General features: G+C 48.9%; 1 protein-coding gene across 5 annotated transcripts in view; it reads left to right on the forward strand.

Annotated features, from left to right (window-relative positions):
• Positions 1 to 7666: 7666 nt before the first annotated feature.
• Positions 7667 to 20754, forward strand: part of ST3GAL3 (ST3 beta-galactoside alpha-2,3-sialyltransferase 3) — a 142952-nt gene continuing 129864 nt past the window's right edge. For 4 of the 5 annotated variants that reach the window (XM_072343053.1, XM_072343054.1, XM_072343055.1 and 1 more), the window contains exons 1-2: positions 7667 to 7798; positions 7948 to 8092. In XM_072343053.1, the coding sequence (XP_072199154.1) occupies positions 7978 to 8092 (115 nt within the window). In that variant the 5' untranslated portion in view covers positions 7667 to 7798; positions 7948 to 7977. Of the gene's footprint in view, positions 7799 to 7947; positions 8093 to 11280; positions 11561 to 20754 lie in introns of those variants that run through there. The other variant, XM_072343058.1, reaches the window with a different exon arrangement.

The following is a 20754-nucleotide window of genomic DNA, read 5'->3' on the forward strand; positions in this document are numbered from 1 at the left end:
TTGAAAATCTAGAAGAGCGTGACTTGGAAATTCTCATTGCGATTCCAATTGCAAAGGTAACTGCGGAGTTGCCTTAGGTTCCCTCTGTAGCAGAGGGGGTGGCAGTGCCACAGGAGTGGGCAGCAGCAAGTCCTACCTGGGTGCAGTCCGAAAGCTCTGCTCTCGGTGATGACTCCTGGCTTTTTTTCACTCACTAAACACAGTCGGGGTTTTTGTTACTGATCTGCTGAGTGACCTTGAATAAACGGCTTATTGATGGGGTTATTACTTCAGCCTGTATCTTCGGAGTCTAAAATGCCGGCTATTTCTTGAACCAGCTCTTTTAATTGGGGAAAGTGTTAACACCTCCTTTTTTTTACCTGACAAATGTGTGGGCACTGCACGGATCCTTGCAGTGTGTGCACTTGGGTCAGTGTGTAATATTTCATGTGTGACATGAACGAAGGGAGGTATTGCTAGAGATGAGAATCAGCCTTTTTACTTCTCTTCCCGTGCTCGTTCTTCATTTCTTTGCATTGCTGTTAGAGCTGTTGAGGAGCTTTAGATTTTTCACTCAGGTAAGTGGAGGGTGCCACACTGAAGGTGGGATAAATGCTGCTTGGTTCCCATATTGAGCACAGCTGGGTGTGTGTGTTGGTAGGATTCCTTTGATGTCAGCAGCGTGGTCTGCAGAGGAATGGGAAACATCCACTCAGTGGCTGCCTTGAAGGAACCTGTGGTCGATCCATGCAGGAGTGATTGCTACAGCCTCCTTGCTGCAGCATGAGTAATGCGACCACGCACCTAGAGATAGAAGGAAATGCGTGGGATGGAAGTGGAAAAGGATTAAAATGGTATAGTACGCGTGTAGACAAAAAGGAGTGGAGGTAGGAGAGCCTGGAAAGAGGGAGGTGAAAGAGGTGTTCAACCCCCAGATAAACCTGAGGCATGGGAAGTGGTTGGTGGTAAGTGTGTTGGGGTTAGTTAGTAGCCTGGGCTGCCATTTGCAGCCTATCCACCTCAAACGCTGCTCTTTAATACAATGCCCCTATATCTTTTGGGTTAATTGTAGTGCTCAGCTTTGCAACAGGGGTTGATTAAAAAAAAAAAAAAAAAACAAAACAAAACAGTCATTAAAAGTGAAAGAAGTTGGAGGGAGAGGTGAGGAGAAGGAACAAAGTGCCTGCCCTTTTGTTGGGTGCAGGACGAGGGCACTGCAGGCAGGTGCTGGCTGCAGGGTGCGTGCAGAGGAGCTGCCAGCTCTGTGGGAAATGGGGAGTAGTCCGTGGTGCTGCCCTGCTGCTGGGGATGCAGGACTGCTACAGGAGGATGAGCAGCAGAGCTGTGACTGCCTGCAATGGAGGCCTGGCTCTGCAGTGGGGATGCAGCTCTTGCTTGTCCGGCCCAGTGGAGCACAGGATGGGATGGAGGAAGCAGTCGTGCTGGCAGCCAGAGAGAGCTCTGCGGTGAGTCCTCGCTGGCTGCCTTGCTTCCAGCTGGGTGGATGTTTCCAAGCGCTGTGTAACAGCTGGTGTCTGTGAAGAATGGCCAGGGGTCTCTATGTTCTCCTTTCTGCCTTTGTCCTTTGTGTATGTGCTGGTAATGCAGGGTGTCTCCTTGGTGAGCCAGGGGTCTGTTGTGCTCTCTCGAAGCAGGGGAGACACCAGCATGGGCCCTTAGTTCTGCAGAGATCTGGCAAGGGGAAAGGGACAGCAGGGCAGGCGTTGGCTCTTCTCCCTCCCCAGCCAGAGAGCTGAGGGACTGCCAAGGGCAGCGAGGCAGCAAGAAGAAAGGCAGCGTTCATGGGGCTGCGTGGCTGTGAGCTGCTGGGCTGTGAGCCAGGCACGTCGGCACCTGATGGGCCAGCTCAAGGAAAAACTGCCCCATCCATTTCTCCAGCTGAGCCCAGGGTTTTTCCAGAGAGGGGCTGTTCCTGCAGGTAGCAGGGTATCTCCTATCCCAGTGCCCTGCTTTTTCACACCCAGCCTTTTACCGTGTAGAGCAACCTTCTCCAGGAACCCACCACCTGTGCTGCTGGCCCAGTGTCCCTCAGCCACTGCTGGAGTGCAGGACAGCCTCAGGGCCCGGCTCTCTTCCGATGCAGCTGTGCAGCTCTGCCAACAAGCACTCTGGCTCTGTGCTGAGGCTGCACAGATGGTTCCCAGCAAGAGATGCAGGTCTGAGGCAATCCCTCAGGCTTGGGCTGTCCTTGCCTCCCACAGCAGATCCCCACCCCTTCCCCAGGCAGGCCGGAATGCCTGGCTGCTTCAGCCTGGAGCTGACGGACAGAAGAGCCCTTGTGCAGCACTTCTGGGGAGGTGCCTGGTACCCTCCCCAGTGAACATGTCTGGCAGCAGCCTGCCCTGTGCCTCAGCAGTGCTTCAGCCTCACCCTTCTCCAAGCACAACCTGCCTTGAGCCCTAGGAAGAACAGGTGAGACGGCCCAGACCCTGCTCCCTTGGGGTGGGAATGTGGGAATGTTCCTATGGGAGATGCTATTCTCTGCCTCTGTAGCCATGACCTGGGGCTGTCAGCCTGTGGGCCCCAAGAACTGCTCTGGGGTACGGGGTTCTGAGATGTGGCTGGAGTGCAGCACTGTTCTGGGGGGCTTGGCGGCTGATGACTTGGAATCACAGTGTTTGTGACCTTCTCATGTTGGGCTGCTGTGAGATCTGTGTGGCTTGGTGGTGGACTGCAGGCGGAGCCTCTCTCCCACCCTGAGTGCTGGCACCACAAAACCCAGCCCGACCCTCCCCAGGGCCTGCGTCAGGGCAAGCATCTCAAAAGAGAGAGAGAGCTGCTCTGCACATGGGCTGTGCAGCCCCCCTGCCTCATCCTGTTCCCTCCCAGGCACCTGGGAAGGATGATGCCGGCACTTTGCCCACCTCCCCTACCCCGGGCAAGGGCAGCAACACTGCATGCAGCTGGGATGCTTTATGCCACGCCTCAGCCCTTTCTGCGATGGCAGCACAGAGTGCCCATGCCCTGTGCCCAGGCGTGTGGTGCAGTGCTGGCACTGCCCCAGGCACGGAGCCTCTCTGCCAGGAGCAGCCCTTCCCATCAGTGTAACAGAGGCTGCTGTACAGCTGCTACCAGCCCACTTGCTCCCAGGATATTTTTAGGACTGCCCGTGCTGATGAGCTCTGCATCCAGACCATGGGGTGCCTTTCCCAGCCCTCCATGGGGTGCAGCTTTCAGGGGGGGCAGCGTTGGGGTTGGCCGAGGATACTTGGGGGCTGTGGCTGTGCTGCCTGCTACAGCACAGCCTGCTTGGCCACGAGCCTATTGGCAGCACTCTTTGTGCAGGAGCTGCCTGGAGCCCATGTGGAGTACATGTAGCTGGGAGATGAAGGAAACCTAGCAGGCACGTAAATATTCATTTATTTATATTTTGCTTATGTATCGTATATATCACATATATATAAATATGAAAGACACGTGGTTTGAATGCAGTTTCTAAGACAGAGCTGCCCTTAGGCAAGCAATAAGTAAGCAATACATAACTAAGTGGGCTCTGAACGCAGTAGTGATGTGTGCTGAGGTCTTGTTTCTCCCTCTGGACTCTTGACAGTTTTACTGCTTTTAAGAGGTCGTATTTGTGACCCAACCCCCCCAGATTGCACCAGCTCTTTAGCTTGAGGGGGTTTCCCAGCTTGTAGAGAAGGATGGAGGTAGCAGAGCAGGGATGGTGCTGTAAGATAGGCAATCCCAGTTACATGTACAGACTGGGAGAAGAACTTACTCAGAGCAGCCCTGAAGAGAAGGACCTGAGGGTCCCAGTGGATGAGAAGCTCTTTACTTGGTGACACTCTGGCACAGATTGCTGAGACAAGCTGTGGGTGCCGCATCCCTGGAGCTGTTCAAGGCTGTTAGATGGGGTCATGGACAGCCTTATCTATCACCTGATGTAGTGGCTGACAACCCTGCCCATGGCAGCTGGATTGGATCTAGATGGTCTTTGAGATCCCTTCCAACAGAAGCCACTCTGTGATTAATTCTATGATTCAGTTTGTCAGGTGTCAGGGGAGTGGCTGGAGATAAGATGGCCTTCAGGTAGCAGAGTGGAAGGAGGAGATCAATGCCACACGGCTCCATCACCACCTGGAGCCTTGAGCAGATGCGTAAAGACTTCCTTGTGACAGTGCAGTTAATTTCAAAAGTACTGAAGCTGCAGGATGGGAAACACAGCGTCCTTGAGCCAAGGAGCTGATGTGCAATGTGATAGCAGCTGGCAGATCGAGATGTGTCATGCCAGGTTCTAGCAACATGTACAAGGAGGTCAGACAGGATGTCCTTGGCTGAGCTGCTCCTTGCAGCTGCAGGGGCAGCAGGGGAGGAGCGTTCCCATGCAGCACACAGACCCCACAGTCTTTGCCCATTGTACTAAAACCTGTGTAGGTTCTCCCTGTAAGCCAAGGAGAGGTGAGGGCAGGAGCAGCTCCAGCAGTGGTGCCAGGTTGGGAAGGTAAAGGGATGGTGGGAGCAGGCTCTGGCATGGGTAAAAGATACTGCTGGGTTGCCTTATTTCCAGGCCTTAAGTCCTTTTTCAAGGCAGTGGTGCTCTTTAGGCTTTCTGTGCCTTTTCTGAAGGTAAGAACACCTGAATCTACACATCCTTGGCTCATCCCTCACCTAGCCGTGGTGCTGTAATGCAAACATAAGCTGTAGCCATGTGTGGGAGATCTCACTTTTTTTCTGGCTTTCTTCCTTCCATTTTTCCCTCCCTCCCTCCCTCCCTTCTCTGCTTTCCTCCGTCCTGCAGCACTGTCCATCCTTGCCATTCCCCATTACCTTCCTTTATAGCCAGGGCAGTGAGCATGCCATGGCTGTGAGCGTTCCACCAGCATTTGGCTCAGCCATAAACGTAAGCCTTCATCTTGTCATCTCTATAATGAATTTTAAAACCTATTAAATGGCACCTGACCAAGCAACAATCGCTGGGGGTCTACATCTGTTCCCAGTCGCTGATGTCTCCCCATTAAAACTTGGCACACAGACGGACCTCTAAGCATAGTTGTTAATGCACGTAGTTAATCTAAACTGAGCCTTATTAATTCTTTATTATACATATTTTTAATTGAAATCCTACATCATTGTTGACTGCTGTGGAAAAGCCCAAGTGTGCTGTATGGATGCTCCAGTTCTTATTAGTCAAACCTTTCCTTCTGCCCAAGAAGTTTCTCTCGCAGTGTTGTACCACACAGCAGCCGCTGTGCTGTTAGCTGCGTTTCTCCCTTCCCAGGGTACAAGACGTCTCTGTGCATTGCTCCAGCTCTTCAGAACACCTCGGCCTTCCTGCAGCTGACTATTTGTTCAAAAATTAACACATTTCTTTCAATGGGAGCCACAATGCTGCTGTTCTTAGAGTGCTGGAGGGGCAGAAATGCAAAGTGCTGTCCTCAGACTAAGCATGGAATTCAGCAAAGGGCAGAGACCGCACTTAAGAATAATGCACAATGATCGTGTGAGGTGAAACAAGTTTGGCCCGAGTGTCAAAGACAAAACATGAGTGAGTTACAGCCCACAGTTTGTTCCCCCAGTCTGCAGCAGCAGAGGTAATCCCTCTCTGGCTATTAGTGGCGATAGATTTTTTTGCTGTGGTATTTAATATATTGTTATTCATTAAGTGGTATCTAGTCTGATGTGATGATATAATTTGGGTGGAAGGATTGTGTGGACACAGGGATGACATCCTGCCCAATGGCAGTGCCTCAGAGAAGCTGGCAGGGTTGATGCAAGGTGGCTGCAGGGTGAAGGATGTCCACAGGTCTGTTTCTTTCTGGCTTGGCCACATCTGTGTCCTCTTCTGAGTCCCTCCTCACTCGGGAGGGTGATGCAGTGGGATACATGGGTGGAAGCAGGCTCTATGGCAGGGCTTAGTGACTCAATCACAAGTGGGTTTTTGTGGATCAAGATGTGCTTTTGCCCTTTCCTTTGGTCAGTTTTGCTGGAAACGCTCCAGAGCATTCCAGAAAGCAGTGTGGCAATATGATAGAATTTAATCGGGCTTAATTATTCCCCTGCTGTCCATTGCCTAGCAACGTCCAGCTTGACATCTGCCTGCGAATGAAATGTGTAAGTTAAGTGGGATCACGCTCAGACGGAAGCCCTACTTCTCAAACCAGATCACTCCACTAATCATTGCTGTAATTCATCTCACGGCTCTTAGGCAGCAGCCGGGTACCTGATTTCCATAAACATGCAGCACTCTCCTCCCTGGCTTTTTCCTGGCAGGGAAGCTGTCTGACGTTGTGCTGGGCTCCATCCAGCAGTGCTGACACCTGATAGTATGGGGTAGGGTTTCCGAGTGACAAACCTGGGCACTGTGGCAAGCTCCAGCCTTGTCACTATCTGCCTCTACGCAACAGATCTCTGCTTATCTGGCTCCTTATTGACATCGGGTCAACTGCTGTGCTCACTCAGCATACAAGCAGTGAACTGACAGTGCTTAGGTGAGATGTGAACATGTCCAGAGTAGATACAGAGTGGAGAACTCAATACACCCAGCTGGAAGGCTGCTGAGGTGAGGAACGGGGCAAGCAAGATGTGGATGCTTGTGTTGCCTGAGCCTGCTGGGGTGGAGGCAGCTGCCTTAGCTGGGTGAGCACAGCTGGTGTCTGAGCACCCCGGGGAGCCAGGAGCTGCTGTGTGTGGCAAGGGGCTGAGCTGCAGCATGGGGTGCTCGGATGCAGACCTGGCTCCTCTCCACCCCTCGGGACAGCTGGTGCTGATGATATCTGGGTGTTGGCATCATGCAGTTGGCATCTGAAGATCCCAGCAGGATTCCTAGTGGAGGACAGAGGTGGATCGGTGAGCCCGGCTGCAAGGATGCAGCATGTGCAATAAGCTGTCATGGCTTCATTTGTGCTGGACATAAAGCTGAGGTCTCGGCTGTGCCCCATGTGAGCACCTCGGCTCCCCCTGGGCTGTGCATTTGCTCTGCTCCTCACCTGCTGGAAGGGGGGAAGGAAGGGAGCTCAGGCAGGGCTCAGCCCACTTCTACGAGGTGTGCATGGCACCTGGGGTTGCAGAGGAACACGCTGACAGCAATCCTGTCCGCAGCGCCTCAAATCCACGCAGTGTTAGCAGTGAATCATGCAGGGCGGGAACGGGAAATCGCGATTATCTGCCGCCTTGAAAACACGAGGTTTGTCAGCGTTGAGATCTTAGTGGTGCCTCCCGCAAGGCCGAGGGCAGCAGCGCCGCGCCGCGCTCACGGGGCAGCCGGAGGCCGCAATGGTGTGGAAGCGGCGCTGACTGTGCAGCTCGAGTCACGCTTTGCCGCACGTCCAGCGCCGCGATGCGGTGTACAGGGATGCGAGGATGTTCTGGATGCCGGCAGTGCGGGGCGCGGATGCTAAACGGGGCTGCGGGGCGGGGCGCGGCGCCGTTTTAAGGCGGCGGGTCGGAAGGCGAAGGAAGCTGCGGCGCAGGGAGCGCTGATTGGCGGAGCGACGCGCACAGATTTCGCTCCGCGCGGGGGAGCGAGCGTGTTCCCCGCATGCGCGCCACCTCCCTGCCGCAGCGCCCCTCCGGCGGCGACCCCCCGCCGCCCGCCCACCGTCGGCTCGCGGGCGCCTCCCGCGATTGGCTGCGGGCGCAGCCCCCCGCGCCTCCCCATTGGCCGGCGGCGGCCGCTATGCGGGCGGGTTGGCGGCGCGGGGTCCCGCCCCGACGCTCCATTGGCGGCCGCGGTGCCCCTCAGCTCCGCGGTGGCGGCGGCCGGTCCCGCTGCGCCGCGCCCGGCATGGCGGCTCCCGCTGCCCCGAGCCCGGGGGCCGCGGCCGGCGGCCGAACGGACAGGGCGGGCGGCGGCCGGGTGAGGAGGGGGCGCAGGGAGGTCGGTGCGGATGGGAGGGGGGAGGAGGCCTCGCGTGGGCCCGATTCGGAGACCCCACGCAGGGCGCGGTGGACCGGGAGAGGCTGTCGGGGAGCGCGCTCCCATCTCACCCTGCCCTCTTCCCGCAGGTCGCGTAGCAGAGCGGCTCTGATGCGAAGATGGGACTGCTGGTGTTCATGCGCAACCTGCTGCTCGCCCTCTGCCTCTTCCTGGTGCTGGGCTTTCTCTACTACTCCGCCTGGAAGCTGCACCTCCTCCGCTGGGAGGACTCCAGTAAGTACGGGCGCCGCGCTGCCCTGCGCACAGCCGTACGCTGTCCCGGCGTCGGAGGGACGCGCCGAACCCCGACAAACGCGGAGCTGTCGGTGCGCTTTAGGGCTGGACTTCGTGGTCGCCTTTATGGCTTTGCTCTTGTCACCGGCTGCAGGCGCAGGTTCACGCTGTGTGTATGTAGCGTTACAGCTGTCAGCCCGTGGGGCAGCCTGCTTTAGTTTCCCATTCCTAATCCCCAGAATGAAAGAGTTTCCACGCTGAAGCTTTTGTTCCCTCACTCCGAGCGGTTTCACCACCCTCTGCACAGCCAATGTCAAAGCCAAGGCTTTTCCCCCTGGTGGATTTTGATTTCCTTCTCTGACCCGACATGCTGCCCATCTCTCCATCTCTCTTTGTCCTTCAGAAATCCTCATCTTCCATTTATCTGCCGTGCTGTTCTCTGCCAGCTCTCTGTCATCTGGAACAACATCTCTCATCCTTCTGAAGTCCAAAGAAACATTTGACCTCGCCCAGTACATTCTGAGGATTGTAACGGTGCAGCAGCGCCATGGGAGGCTTTAATTGCAACGTGATGTAGATTGGGCTGAGCTTTGATTGCTCAGTTACTGCTTTTATTTTTGCCTGTGTTGATTGCTTTCTTGTTTGCGTGTGAGACCATCTATTGAAGATGGCAAAAGCAGGGACCAGCTCCCTCTTCTCTCCTCCCACCCCCTATCTCGGCTGTCCCTCGGGATGTTTCAGACCCCTCACCGTTGCTTCCTGCTTCAGGGCTGAGAAACACACACCACTGTTGTACACACAGCAATGTTGTTTGGGTATCTGACGAAGCCATCGGTCCAATTCCGTCTGTGCTGTGGTGTGTTGGTGTGTGTGTGCTGCTGGAGGTTCCTATGGCAACGCCTGTCAAACTTGACCCTGTCTTTCTATCTGCACACCCCTTATCTTTGTTATGTGCAGCAGGAAGTTTAGTATGGTGGCAGGCGATGGCTCAGAGATTCTGTCTGTACTGATGCAATGACTTTAACGTGAGGACCGCTGAAGTGACTTGTACTAGAATGGGTATAAGAAGGCAATTTATAGGAGACAGAAGTCTTTCTGGACCTAAAAGTTGTTTTTCTTTTCAGGTGTGTGCTGCAGGGTGGGGTTCATTGCTTCGCTGCTAGCCTATAAAGCAGCACTTTACCAGCAATATATAGAAAATCCTTCACGAATGGGAATAAGAATAGAAAGCATTTAAGGGAACAGCTCTGCTGACTTACAGAGCCTGCTGTCCTTTGCTCCTCTCGTAGCGTCAGAAATCGTGTTGAGACTTCCCAAAAACAAACAGCCAAAGATGAAAACCAAACAGAACCCGAGGCAAAGAAACAACAGAAACATACACCGAAAAGCCCTTCAGGCCACAGCCTCAAAATGAACTTTGTTAAGCGTGGAGGAGGAGCTGTGTGCTTACATGCTGTGTGCCAGGCTGCCGTGCTGGGGTCTGAATTCCTTCAGGTTCTGCCTGTTTGGATGTGTGGCTGTAGCTGTGTGTCTGGCTTGTTGTTATAAGCCCTGTCGCTTTCCTTGGGCTTTGGTGGTAATTTTGCCTTGTGATACAATGTTGTAAATCTGTAGGCAAAGGTGCATTGCTGGAAACAAAACTTAGAGCAGTGTGTGCTGAGCACTGTGGCAGCTTTCAGGTCCTGCTTTCAGGAGCTCCAGGATGTGATGCCACAGGTGACCTGTTAGGGGTGCATCCGCTTCCTTCCACTCTTCTGTTTTAAATGTGTCCTTCAATTGATCCTGGAGGTTGCAGTACTTGCGTTAAGCATCTTCAGCAGGTGCAAAGCAGCGATGCTGGTCTGAGGAGTTTGCTTACCCGATCTTTGTCAGTTGTCACAACTAATACGTGCTGCACCACGTTTCCTTTTCTTCTAGAAACTGTTGTGGTTTGTGTCTTAGATATTGGCTGAAGCTCCTTGAAATGTTTGTCTTAACAGCAGCCAAATGTAAGAGGGGAATATTCCTGTGTGAATGCTTTTCAAAGCAGCTGCGGTGGTTGCAGCCTTCTGTCAGCCTGTAGAGTTTTGTGTGTAATAAAAACACTTTATTTATCCTTTAGTTTTGCATTTGAGGAACACAGGCAGACCTAAAATCCTGTGTTGGGAGCCTTGATGTGAAGGGTTAATTCTAACCTCCTGTAAATAAGCATTTGGGAGTTAACAAATGACTGAACTGAGGTTGCTGGTTTAGCCGTGATGAGGCCTCCTGGAGCTGATGGAATGCGATATGATGTATAAAGTTGCAGTTATGTTTCCTTTTTTTCTAAGGGGACCTTGTCTAATCAGCACGCAGGACAGGTGCTGCCTGATAGCTGCCGTGCTTTAATTTCCCAGTAATTCAAGCTGTGACCTTGTGTATGTCTTCATGATTGATACAACAGCGATGGCCTAAAGGGTAAAAGTAAGTTAGCAGTGTTCATTTTCAGGTGTCGAATAATCTCAGAGTACTGACTTTTATGTCCTTAAATTCTCTTTTTTTTTCCCCGTGATTGGTGTCTTTATTGGGTGTAGCAGTGACTCCCTACCTGCAGTGATCACGTTTGCCTTCTCTCTGCCCCATTCTTTGTGCTGGTGAAGGTACGAAGCTAAGCTGATCTTGACAGCTGACACCTCGGAATCTCTTCAGAGCCTGGATTTAATGAACTTGACCCTTGCATTTAATATCAAATGAGTATTGAATTTGTTGCAGGGTACAGGGAAAAACGATCTGTCTGCTGCTTTGCTGCTTGTCTGGTTTGTCCCTGTAACGTTTTAGAAAATGCTTGTATGGAACTGTTATGCTAAAGTGTGGTGGTTGTTGCTGCCTGACACCTCCGTGAAGGAAAGCTTTGCTTCTGAAGGGATGCAAGGGTGCCCGACGGTGTTTCTTGTACCTTCTCCACTGAACTTCAGATCTGTCGTCTCTGAGTGCTGCCTTGCTGGGTTTTGTGAGATTGCTCTCCTTGTGGTGTGACACTACACTGTGCTGCAGTACAAAGGGGAGTAGAAAATAATTAATTCCCTAAGGCTTATCTTTCCTGTAACAGGAATAGATTGAATTGAGCTAATGTGAGCTAATTAAGGTTGAATTAAGTTCAGCTGCATCTGCCATTGAAGACGAACTTCCCGTGACTGCTGCTGCTGCTCTTTCTCCTTGCAGGAAGTGTCGTGCTGGGCTGTTCCTCCTCAAGCCTTTCTTTTGTTGTGTTTGTTACCTTTTCCCTTCTGCAGTTTTGCTCTGGTGGCAGTGATAAAAGAGAAACACCTTCCTTGCTTGTTCTTCCCAAGCAGGCAAGAATGACAAAAGCCACAGCTGTCTGATTAAAGGTGTTGAGTTGCATGGAAATGTGCTAACGTGTGGAAATCATGCTGTGTTGTGGACACAAGGAAAGAAGCTTGATATTGGGGTCAGCTGTCCTGTGTGTTTCAGAAGGCCTTGCAGCAGCAGGTAATGATGGCTCTGTTCGTTGTGTGGGATGCCAGGGGATTTTTACCCAATAACAAGAGTGATAAGAGCAGGATTTAGAGGTCTGAGATGTGCACCACAGCCGCTGCCCTTAGAGCTCTCTCTCCTGTCCTTCATACTACCCGGGTGTGTTTGGCTCTGAGGAAGAAGGAAGGTGATAGCGATGCAATGGAGAAGAATGCCGTGTATGGGAAGTAACCCAGTACCCCTGGATAGTAGGATGGGAGATGGATTTTTGCTGCCAGTGTCTCAGCAGTTGCTATATCTGCTGGGAGGAGTGCATTTGTACCCATAACTGCGAAGGACAGAGTAGGCTTGTGTTAATGTTTAATACTGGTATTTGTTACTTAACCCTCTACGTGTAGAGCTGATTTTGCAACTTAAAAGTGACGGTGTTCAAAGGGAGGAGTGATTCCTTTACAAATGCCCTGCCGATGGAAATCTTGGACTCATTCCCCCAAGGCAGCATTTGTCTTTTTTCTTCTTTTTTTTTGGCCTCTTGGAAATACTGAAATGAGTTTGGAGCAGGGAGAGTGACACGGATTTCCTCTGTTCTATTTGTATCTACGTTAGCTTTGAGGTAATTGAAAAATACACAGCCTACTTTAGGCACTGCAGTCGAAACTGAAGTTGATACGGTTTGGAAGCGTAGACTGGGAGCTTTCAGTTTGGATGTGGCTTTTGAAACATCCCCAGGTATTTTCTGTCAGCGTCTGCGTCACAAAAGCAAGTCACCTCTCTGTCATCTGTTGCTCGGTGTTGTTTTCAAAGCTAATTTTGGAAAGGCAACTGGGGAAGAGATTTTTCTGAAGGTATTTCAGGACCCTCATCCTTTTTTTTCTCTCTCTCTCTTTTTTTTTAATGTCTGTTTCTATGGGAACTGAGGAGACATAAACAGGCAAAACTGACTCACTTCTGGTTGCAGGTTTTTCTTCTGCTTGCATTTCCATGGAGACCAGGCTCAGCAAATAAGGTTAAATTAATGAAAAGCAATCAAAGCTGTATATGTGATTTCTCTCCTTCAAAATGAAATGGTATTTTTGTCAGTTCTTGAAGTGTGTGGAAGAAATTGATCTTGTTAGGAGGGTTTGGAATGTTCGTGCTCTTTCTCACACGGTTGAAGCCTCGCTGTACGTGTGATGGTATGCAGTGTGGGTACAATTGTTGTAGCTTGAGTTACAGGCATTGCTGCCTGTTCTGTGTAAGGGAGTGGGTCCTGCATACTCTGACTTCTGACCTCTTTCCATCCTGCTATTTAAAGACAAATGAAAAGGTGTTCAGCTGGTGTGTGAGCAGCCAGAGAGACAAACTCGTGCCCTTTGTGGTTAGGGGTGTGCAATAGCTTTGTGCTCAGACCTTCAGCTATGGGATTACTGCGCTGCTCGCCTCTACCAGAAGAGGGAAATGCAGAGTGCTCCTACAAAAATAGCATTTCAGGGCCAACTCAGCTTGGCGTTGAGAGCATAAATCTCTGATGAGAGTGGCTGGAGCTAAGCTGGCTGGATTTATGGTTAGGTGCAAGAGAGAGCATGTCCTTTTCCAGCATAGAATTACAGAGCACTGGCATCCGTATTGTGAGGGGTGACAGACTGATGGTGATCTGATTTCAGTTGTTCTCTATCTACGGCCTTAGCTATATGGGGTGTGTTTGCTTCTTTAACAGTAGATCTTGTTGCTGCTCCACAGGCTGAAAAGCCTGATAGCTGTTAACCTTTGTGGGCATTAGATTTGTGGCATTTTTTCTTTTTAAGTTTTTAGATGGTATTTTGCAACCATGTGAGCTCTCTGCAACAGCTGCTTTAAGCTCTGTTTCCTTTGCTCAGCTCTTGTATAGTCTGTGCTAGTGCTGTGCTTCACCAGAACTGGTAACAAGTGGTTGGAAAGCTCTCATAAACAGATCCAGCTATGGATTTAAGGAACCTCTTTGCTGTTTTTCAGAGGCTTTAGAGATTTGAGTATCACAATGATAACTTTTTGGAATAAGAGTTCAAAATAGGAAGTAACATTACCGTGGCAGCAGTGAATGTTAGAAACAAAGGTGTAAAAATAGATGTTGAGACAAGATGCCAGTAGAATACCTTAACTTTTCTAAGAACTCTCTCCTGTTGGACTGAAATATTCCACTCGTATTCAGTCTGAGACTGGAAACCTCTGAGTGCTGCTCTGGTGGCTGGTTCTCTTATCTGGGCAGAGCACTGGAAAATAGATTTAATACCCGGAAATTGCTATCAGTGTTCAGGTTACTCTGTCCTCCCTGGTAAGTTGCCAGAACAGGGAGCACAGCTGAGCTTGAATTCCCAGAGGTCAGGAAGCGCAGCTGTGGTGGTATCTCTGTGTGATTGCAGGTGAGTGCTCTCAGTGCCCCCTGGTGAAACACCTAACAGTGTCCAACTGTGCTGTTCTGGGGACCTTGCTGTGTGTCGGTTAACCCATGTCACTGTGTCTCTGCAACACTGCTGGGCAGAACTGCTGGGGCAGCTCCTGAGGCTCCAGGATCACTGGGGCAGGTGTGGGGAAGGACCAGCACAGCACCATGAGCCCCCTGTGAGCTGAGCAGTGGCATTGCTGTGCCTGTACTCAGGGCTTGTAAGGGGCTGCACTTGGTGCCAGCCAGGAGCTGAAGTTGCACCCTTACAATTCTCTGGATGTCAAAGTCAGCAAGTGCTCGTATTCTGTGAGGCACAATGCAGTGAAAGCACTTCACCTCTTAGCAAATGCTCTGCAGCTGGGTGCTTTCAGAGGTGAAAGGACTCATTCATACCAGCTGCCTGCCAGCCCCTTGGCACCGGGTTCAGCTGGAACAGTACCTCCCTGTGAAGGCTGTGTCAGCCATGCTGCTGAGCTGCTCTTGCCTTTCCTCCGTCTCCTCTCTGCTTATCCCAGTGGCATGCAGATCATTGCTGTGGCTGTTGAGCCCTAAGGTATTACTGGTCTCACTGGGAGCTCCACCACAGCATTCATTTGGTAGAATAGATCTGTGTCTGCTGTAATACGGACAGGCTGGCTTTGTGCATCCTTCATGCTCATCTGAATTCTGCTTCACGCCCCATCTGCTGATGTTATTGGTGCAATAGCTTCTGGCACAAAGGGGTTCATAGTGGATTGTCTGGAGTGGGACAGGCTGTCCCTGCTGTGGTCATCTGTCCATCATGGCCTCAGTGCTGATCCTGACTCTGTAGCAGTTAGGCAAGTTTTGGAAAAGCAGTTTTTCCTCGATTGTTGCCTTCTACCCAAGGTGCTTTTGTTCCTGTTACAGGCCGTTCTTCTGACATAAACTGCTTATGTCATAACAGCTTCAGGCTGAGGCGATGATCTGAGCAGACCTGGGCACGGCTGGCAAGAGCAGCACAGCCAGACCATGTTCAGTTCTTAATGCAGTGAATGACCATACCCTGGATAATCCCAGACACATACATTGGAGTGTATGAATTTAGCTATTCTTTCTCTGCTTTTAACTTCTTTCAGGTGATGCTGCGGTCACTGCTACTTTAATTCAGTCCTGTTACAGTGTGTCCTTTTGTTCTTAGCTATCTTCCTGTGGCTTTCCAGTATTAGGAACACTGATTGAATCTAAGGTCCATCTGAACTGGGTCAGTATCCAGTTAAGTCCTGGAGTCAGCAGAGTTAACTCAGTGTAGCAATAGAATGCTTTATTAGAAGGAGTGAAAACGCAATGGCGCAGAAATCAATTCTTGTTGAATTTCTCAGGCAGGTTAGTAGCTGATGGCTTCCTACATACTAAGGCTAAACATGAAGTGATTGACACTTCAATGATGTGTCAGTGCAGTTTCATTTTCTTTTTTAAATCTTGGTCGGAAACGAATCAAATTAATCACATCAGTAATACTACGCAGGTATTGTTGTTCTATCATGTTGTGTCTGGAGATCGGAATCAAAAAGATGCACTGAGCCACGTTTCTTAGGATGAAGGGCAGTAGCCTAAATAGACTTGACTCAAGAAGGCGGGGGGAGGTGAAATTATTCCATGTCACACAGCAGCTCAAGGGCACAGCTATGAATAGAATAAAGGTCTCCAGGCTCCTGATCCAGCATCCATTTAGCCAAAGGAGGCTCGTTTCCCTGTAATGCACATTTTTCTTCTGCTAGATGCAGGAGAACAGTAATATGCTGAAGTTGCTGGCTCAGAGCTAAGATTTCTGCTGATATTTGTAAAAGCACAGCAGTGTTTTCAAGTACAGTGTCAGTGATGCAGCTGGTGAGGGGATAGTTTGCATGGGCAGTGCTGGTGGCTGGGTGTGAGCCCTGTAATTAGGGGATGATGCAGCTGGCATTACTTGCTTGTAGAAGCTGTGTAAGATGTGCAAGTGCCTGAGCAGCTGTGAGTGCTGCCTTGGGGTTATTCAGCCTTCAGGTGCACCACATCAAAGGCATTACACTTGCGGCTTTCTAGCTGCATTAATCTACCTTCTTCTTTTTAAAGGTGGTGGTCTTTTATAATGGAAAAATGTAATTTCTGCTCTCCATACTCAAACATGGAACTTGGGGAATAATGGAGCAGTTTGGGTCGCTTGAAGCATAGCAATCGCTGGTGCTCTAGGTATAATTAGAAATCTAATTACTGTGAATTTAGCTGCTAAGGCTTTCCTGCCTTCTGAGACTTGTCCCACACATTTCTGTCACGTTCTAAATAGAGCATAGGCTCTTCCCCATTGTGCTGCTGGGAAGGTAGTAATGCTGCTTTTGGCTAGTGCTGTTGCTGCAGTCTCTGCTTAGAAGCACTTTATCTGAGCACTGGAAAAACTTTCATCGTTTTTAAATATGCTTCGTTACAACCTCTATGTATTTCAGAGCTGCTGTGTTCAGGTCCGGTGCTTTATTAGGAGCAGAATCGTGACTTAATGCGGTTTAAAGAGCGCAGGTTGAATTGCTGTTAAAGAACTGCTAATTCTGAATGGATTTCCTAAATTGATTTCATATACAGGGATGATTCAGGCATGGCACGAATACTTCCAAACCTTTGAAACAGGGGTTTGCATGTTGAGAAACAGGCTTTATTGGTGCTTAGGAAAAGATGAGCGCTTCAGCACAATGTAACATTGTTTCTCTTTGCTGCAACAAACTAACAGGGTTAGTTTTACAATTACAGCGCATTGTATCTGTGAGCAGAGACCTCCTGGCGTGTGAATACTTGGAGTTGGTCAGAGTTGTGATTCAAACGCTTCATTAAGTGAGTTTAAAGTAGAGCAAAGGAGGATTGGGGTTTTCCTGCCCAATCCCTCCCCATCAGCTCGGGTTGATGTGCCTGCAGCTGTCAGCTCTGGTATCCCCATCATTTCTCCCTGTACGAGAAGTTCTTTGGCTGGCATTTTACACTTGTCTGTTCCCATAAGCGAGGATGTTTAAAAAGGCACATTGTGTCTCAGCTTCAAGAGCATGCAATACTGTGATCTTTGTCTGGGGAGTTAGGATTACTGCTTCAATTTCAGATCCGATTTTGTTGTTGGTAGGTGCTTTAATCTTTCAAAGGCTAAATAACGTGATAGCAGAGGTAATACAAATTGAATTCAGGACGTGTGGTGCTGGAACACCTGCTGCTGAGCCTATGGTTAATCAGGTCCTCCTCTGGCTCATGCCCAGGTTTGCTGGAAAACTCGTTCATGTCATGGATGGGAATAGGAAAGTGATTTGGTGAGAAGATACAGGAGCTGCCTTTCTCCTCCCAGTCCAGCTCTTTAGGAAATGTCATCTTCAGTCCATACCAGCCCCAGGTGTGTGGTCGGGTTTGGGGGTCGTGGGCTCTGCGATGTGCGGTTGTGGCAGGGACCACTTGAGGGCAGCAGTTGTCTTCTGCTCGACCCTCATTGAATCGCTGTGCTGTCAGAAGCTATTGCAGATGGAGAGAATGTGACTTCAAACAAAGAAAATTACAGCACTTTTCTTTCTTGTGCACTTATCAAGTGGCAGCTGGCCATTCCCTGGGCAAACCTCAGTAAATCCTACATTAAAAACAGAACAAACTTATTTCAGTCCAAAAGTGGTCACTATTAAGGGAGCGAGATCAGAGGGATGATCCAAAAACCAGTTTTCAGACAGCAGGCACCCTCTCTGGGCAATCTGTTCCATGTGCACTACCTTTCCAGTGAAACACCTTTTCTTAATGTCCAGTCTGAACCTCTTAAGTTGGCCTATGTGACATTTAAAAGTCTATTCCTACTCAGAGGATTCTATGGTTCTAAACTGTAACTTGTGGTGACTGAGCCCTTCTTTTCCTGAAGGGCTCAGAGGATGAGGTGGGCACTGGGAGTGTTTTCCACTTGTCTGCTTTTATTCCTGCAAATGTAATTATATGGAAAACAAAGTCCCAAAGGTCATGTGAGAAATACAGTATTCCAAGATAATCGGAGCTTTATCTTCAAGTTCCAGAGCTCAACAATGAGAAGGTTGGGGAGGAAAGGCAGTGGCAGTGCAACACTAGTAATTTAGTCTCCAAGTCCTTGACAAGCAGCTATTTAGTGGGCTTGGAATAACAAAGAACTGTTTGGAAATAGGGTGGATATTGCAGACTGTTGTGTGATCAGATGTCAAGGACTGGTGTGAATATGATGGCTGCGAGGAAAAGCATGCGTGTGGTAACTGCTTCCCTCTGCATGAGATAGTGCTGCTGGAAATAGCTGGGTTGGGTGCCTATGCCGCTGCGTTGTGCTCCTTTCTTGTGCTCCTTTCACTGCTGCCAGCTGTTCATGGCAGGTGCGTGCGTCTGCATTATGACCAACCGTGGGGATGTTTGGAGTGCTGAACACAAGTTTGCTCTTTACTGAAGTGACTTTGAATTTGGGTTTGCAGCCTGCTCCAGTGGAAGAGATGGGCAATTGCAATGTGTTGCTTCCAAGAAAATGAGCACCTTCAAGGCTTCCCTTCTATACTTGTGTTTCGTTTTTTCCAATCCTTTTGAGTATTTCTGTTGATTCTTCAGTAGAATCCAGCAGATTCTTCAGGCTCCGATAGAATAAAGTCCATCTTTCTGCTCTTCATTCTTCTTCCTTTCAGTTCCAGGGTTCCCCATGCAGTGTAGTTGTTATTCTCCAGGTAATTCTGGGGTAGTTTATTGCCTTTATTCATCTACTTTTTGAGTCCTTTTAGCCAACTGCTCATGACTGTCCCTGTTTGCAGTGATCTCACTGATAGGAGTGGTTGTCTCATTTTTACAGCAGCTGTTTATTGGCCTTTGAAGGTTGGATTTCTAAAGCATGCCAGCTCATGATCCATACAAACACCAAAATCTTCTTTCAGTAAGAGCTGAGGATGCAATATTTTCCTCTTCTAAGCTGGTTTCTTTTAAAAGAACTTTTATCAGTTCCTCAGCATATGCTTTATAAAACATTTTAATTAAAAAAAAATCCTTGTATTCCTTTTTTCTGTATCCAGTGGGAGCAATTGGGATGAATGTTTCCAGAAGGCTTCGTTTTGCATTGATTGCTGTGTGGTTCCTTTCCTACATCCTGTGCAGTGTGAAGCCTTGTCTCTGGAACGTCTGCCTGCTCCCATAAAACATTAGGGGGAACACGGCTGTATGTTATCGTGTGGCGTATAGATCTCATGTTGTTGCATGTTGGATGCATATTCTTGGAAAGGATTATGATCATATGCAGGTTTGTGTGTATCAGAAATTTCATTTAGAAGACAGAAGCAAATCCAAATCCATTGTTTTTAATTTCTCTCTAATCCCATGATGCTTTCCAATCAGGCAATGATCTTGGATTTACTTAGAGGTCAGTCATGGAACCACACAATATCCTGAGTTGGAAGGGACCCACAACAGTCTTGAAAGTGCTGAAGGTTTCTGGGTGAATGCAGGGTGATTGCACCATGGAGAGAATGGAGTTCAGTTGCTGTGGTTCTAACCATCACACAGGACTTGGGCTGAATAGAAAAAGATGTGGCTTCTGCTACACAGCATTTATTGCTGTTCTGATGTTAAAATGAAAATAGAGGTCTTGAGCAGCCAATCTGTTTAACTGATAAACCTTCAGTGATTTTAATGTTTCTGCTGTGTTTTTCTTTTCCTGGTTCCCTAGCTTGTAGCCCAGCTATCTGGCCTCACTGGTATTAGCAACAGCCAGGAGTGAGAGTGAGAACTGCAAGGTGTTTTTCTTTCCTGTTGTATAACAATTTAGTTACCGTCTGAGATACCTGAGTAAATATTTAACTTGTAAGCTGATTATCCTGTTTTGTTTTTCTGTAGATTAATGTTTTTTACTTCTGCCAATATTTGTTTTCCTGGTTATCTTATCTTAAGTATTGCTTCTCATTTTAAAAGCTGTGCGTTTCAACAATGGCCACTCAAAATATTTTCCTCTATAGGAAATTGCAGAATATAGCCTAGGGAAGAACTGCAGAAAGTCTTTCTCCTGGCCTGTAGAAACAATATTTTTAACACAATTTCATGCCAGCATATGCCAGAAGTACTCTATAAAACATGATTGAAACTTGGACAATCTATCCCGTCGCTTAATTATTCTTCCCTGTAGACAGATTTTTCCTGATGTCTGCCCTAAATCATTTTGACTGCAGTCAAGTCGGTGGAAAGCTTTTGTGAATACCCTCCTCTTCTCAGCATGTCTTTACATGTTCTAGGCTGGTAGGCTTTGGTCTCTGTTTTCTTAAATTTTCTAGACTCCGTCATTCTTGTTGCTTTTCTTCAGACATTGCAAGTTGCAAATATGTTTCTTGGAGCGTGGCACTGTGTTAGAGTATTGCTTTTGGAAGTTTTATCTGTTTGAGTGGAGTCGAAACTGTGGCTCGCGGTTATAACCTTGTTCACGCTTTTCAGTGCAAATGCATTTGGGGTTTCAGTCTTGTGGTGCTGATTCGGATCAATTTGTCATTCTCTGTAACTCATTATAAACACCACTGTAGCCCACACTGCACCTACTTGCCAAGATTCAAATATTTGTATGGTTGCCCTGTTGCTGTTGCCCTGGGATGTATTCAAATGTGGTTCTGCTCCAATGGAAGGACGTGAAACCATTTTGATGTATTTGGGAGGGAAAGCCAACCTGCTAGCCTCAGGGTTATGGTTGTTAGTTATCACATTCCAAACAGAAGACAAATATGAGCTTTTCAGACAGGATTAATTCATAGGATAGGTTCTTGATATGTAATTTTAGCTGTCTAGGGTAGGATTAAGAGCTCTGATAAATTATCTCTGAGTAATG

This window comes from Excalfactoria chinensis, chromosome 8 (genome assembly GCF_039878825.1).
Source record: "Excalfactoria chinensis isolate bCotChi1 chromosome 8, bCotChi1.hap2, whole genome shotgun sequence".
Classification (NCBI taxonomy): Eukaryota; Metazoa; Chordata; class Aves; order Galliformes; family Phasianidae; genus Excalfactoria; species Excalfactoria chinensis.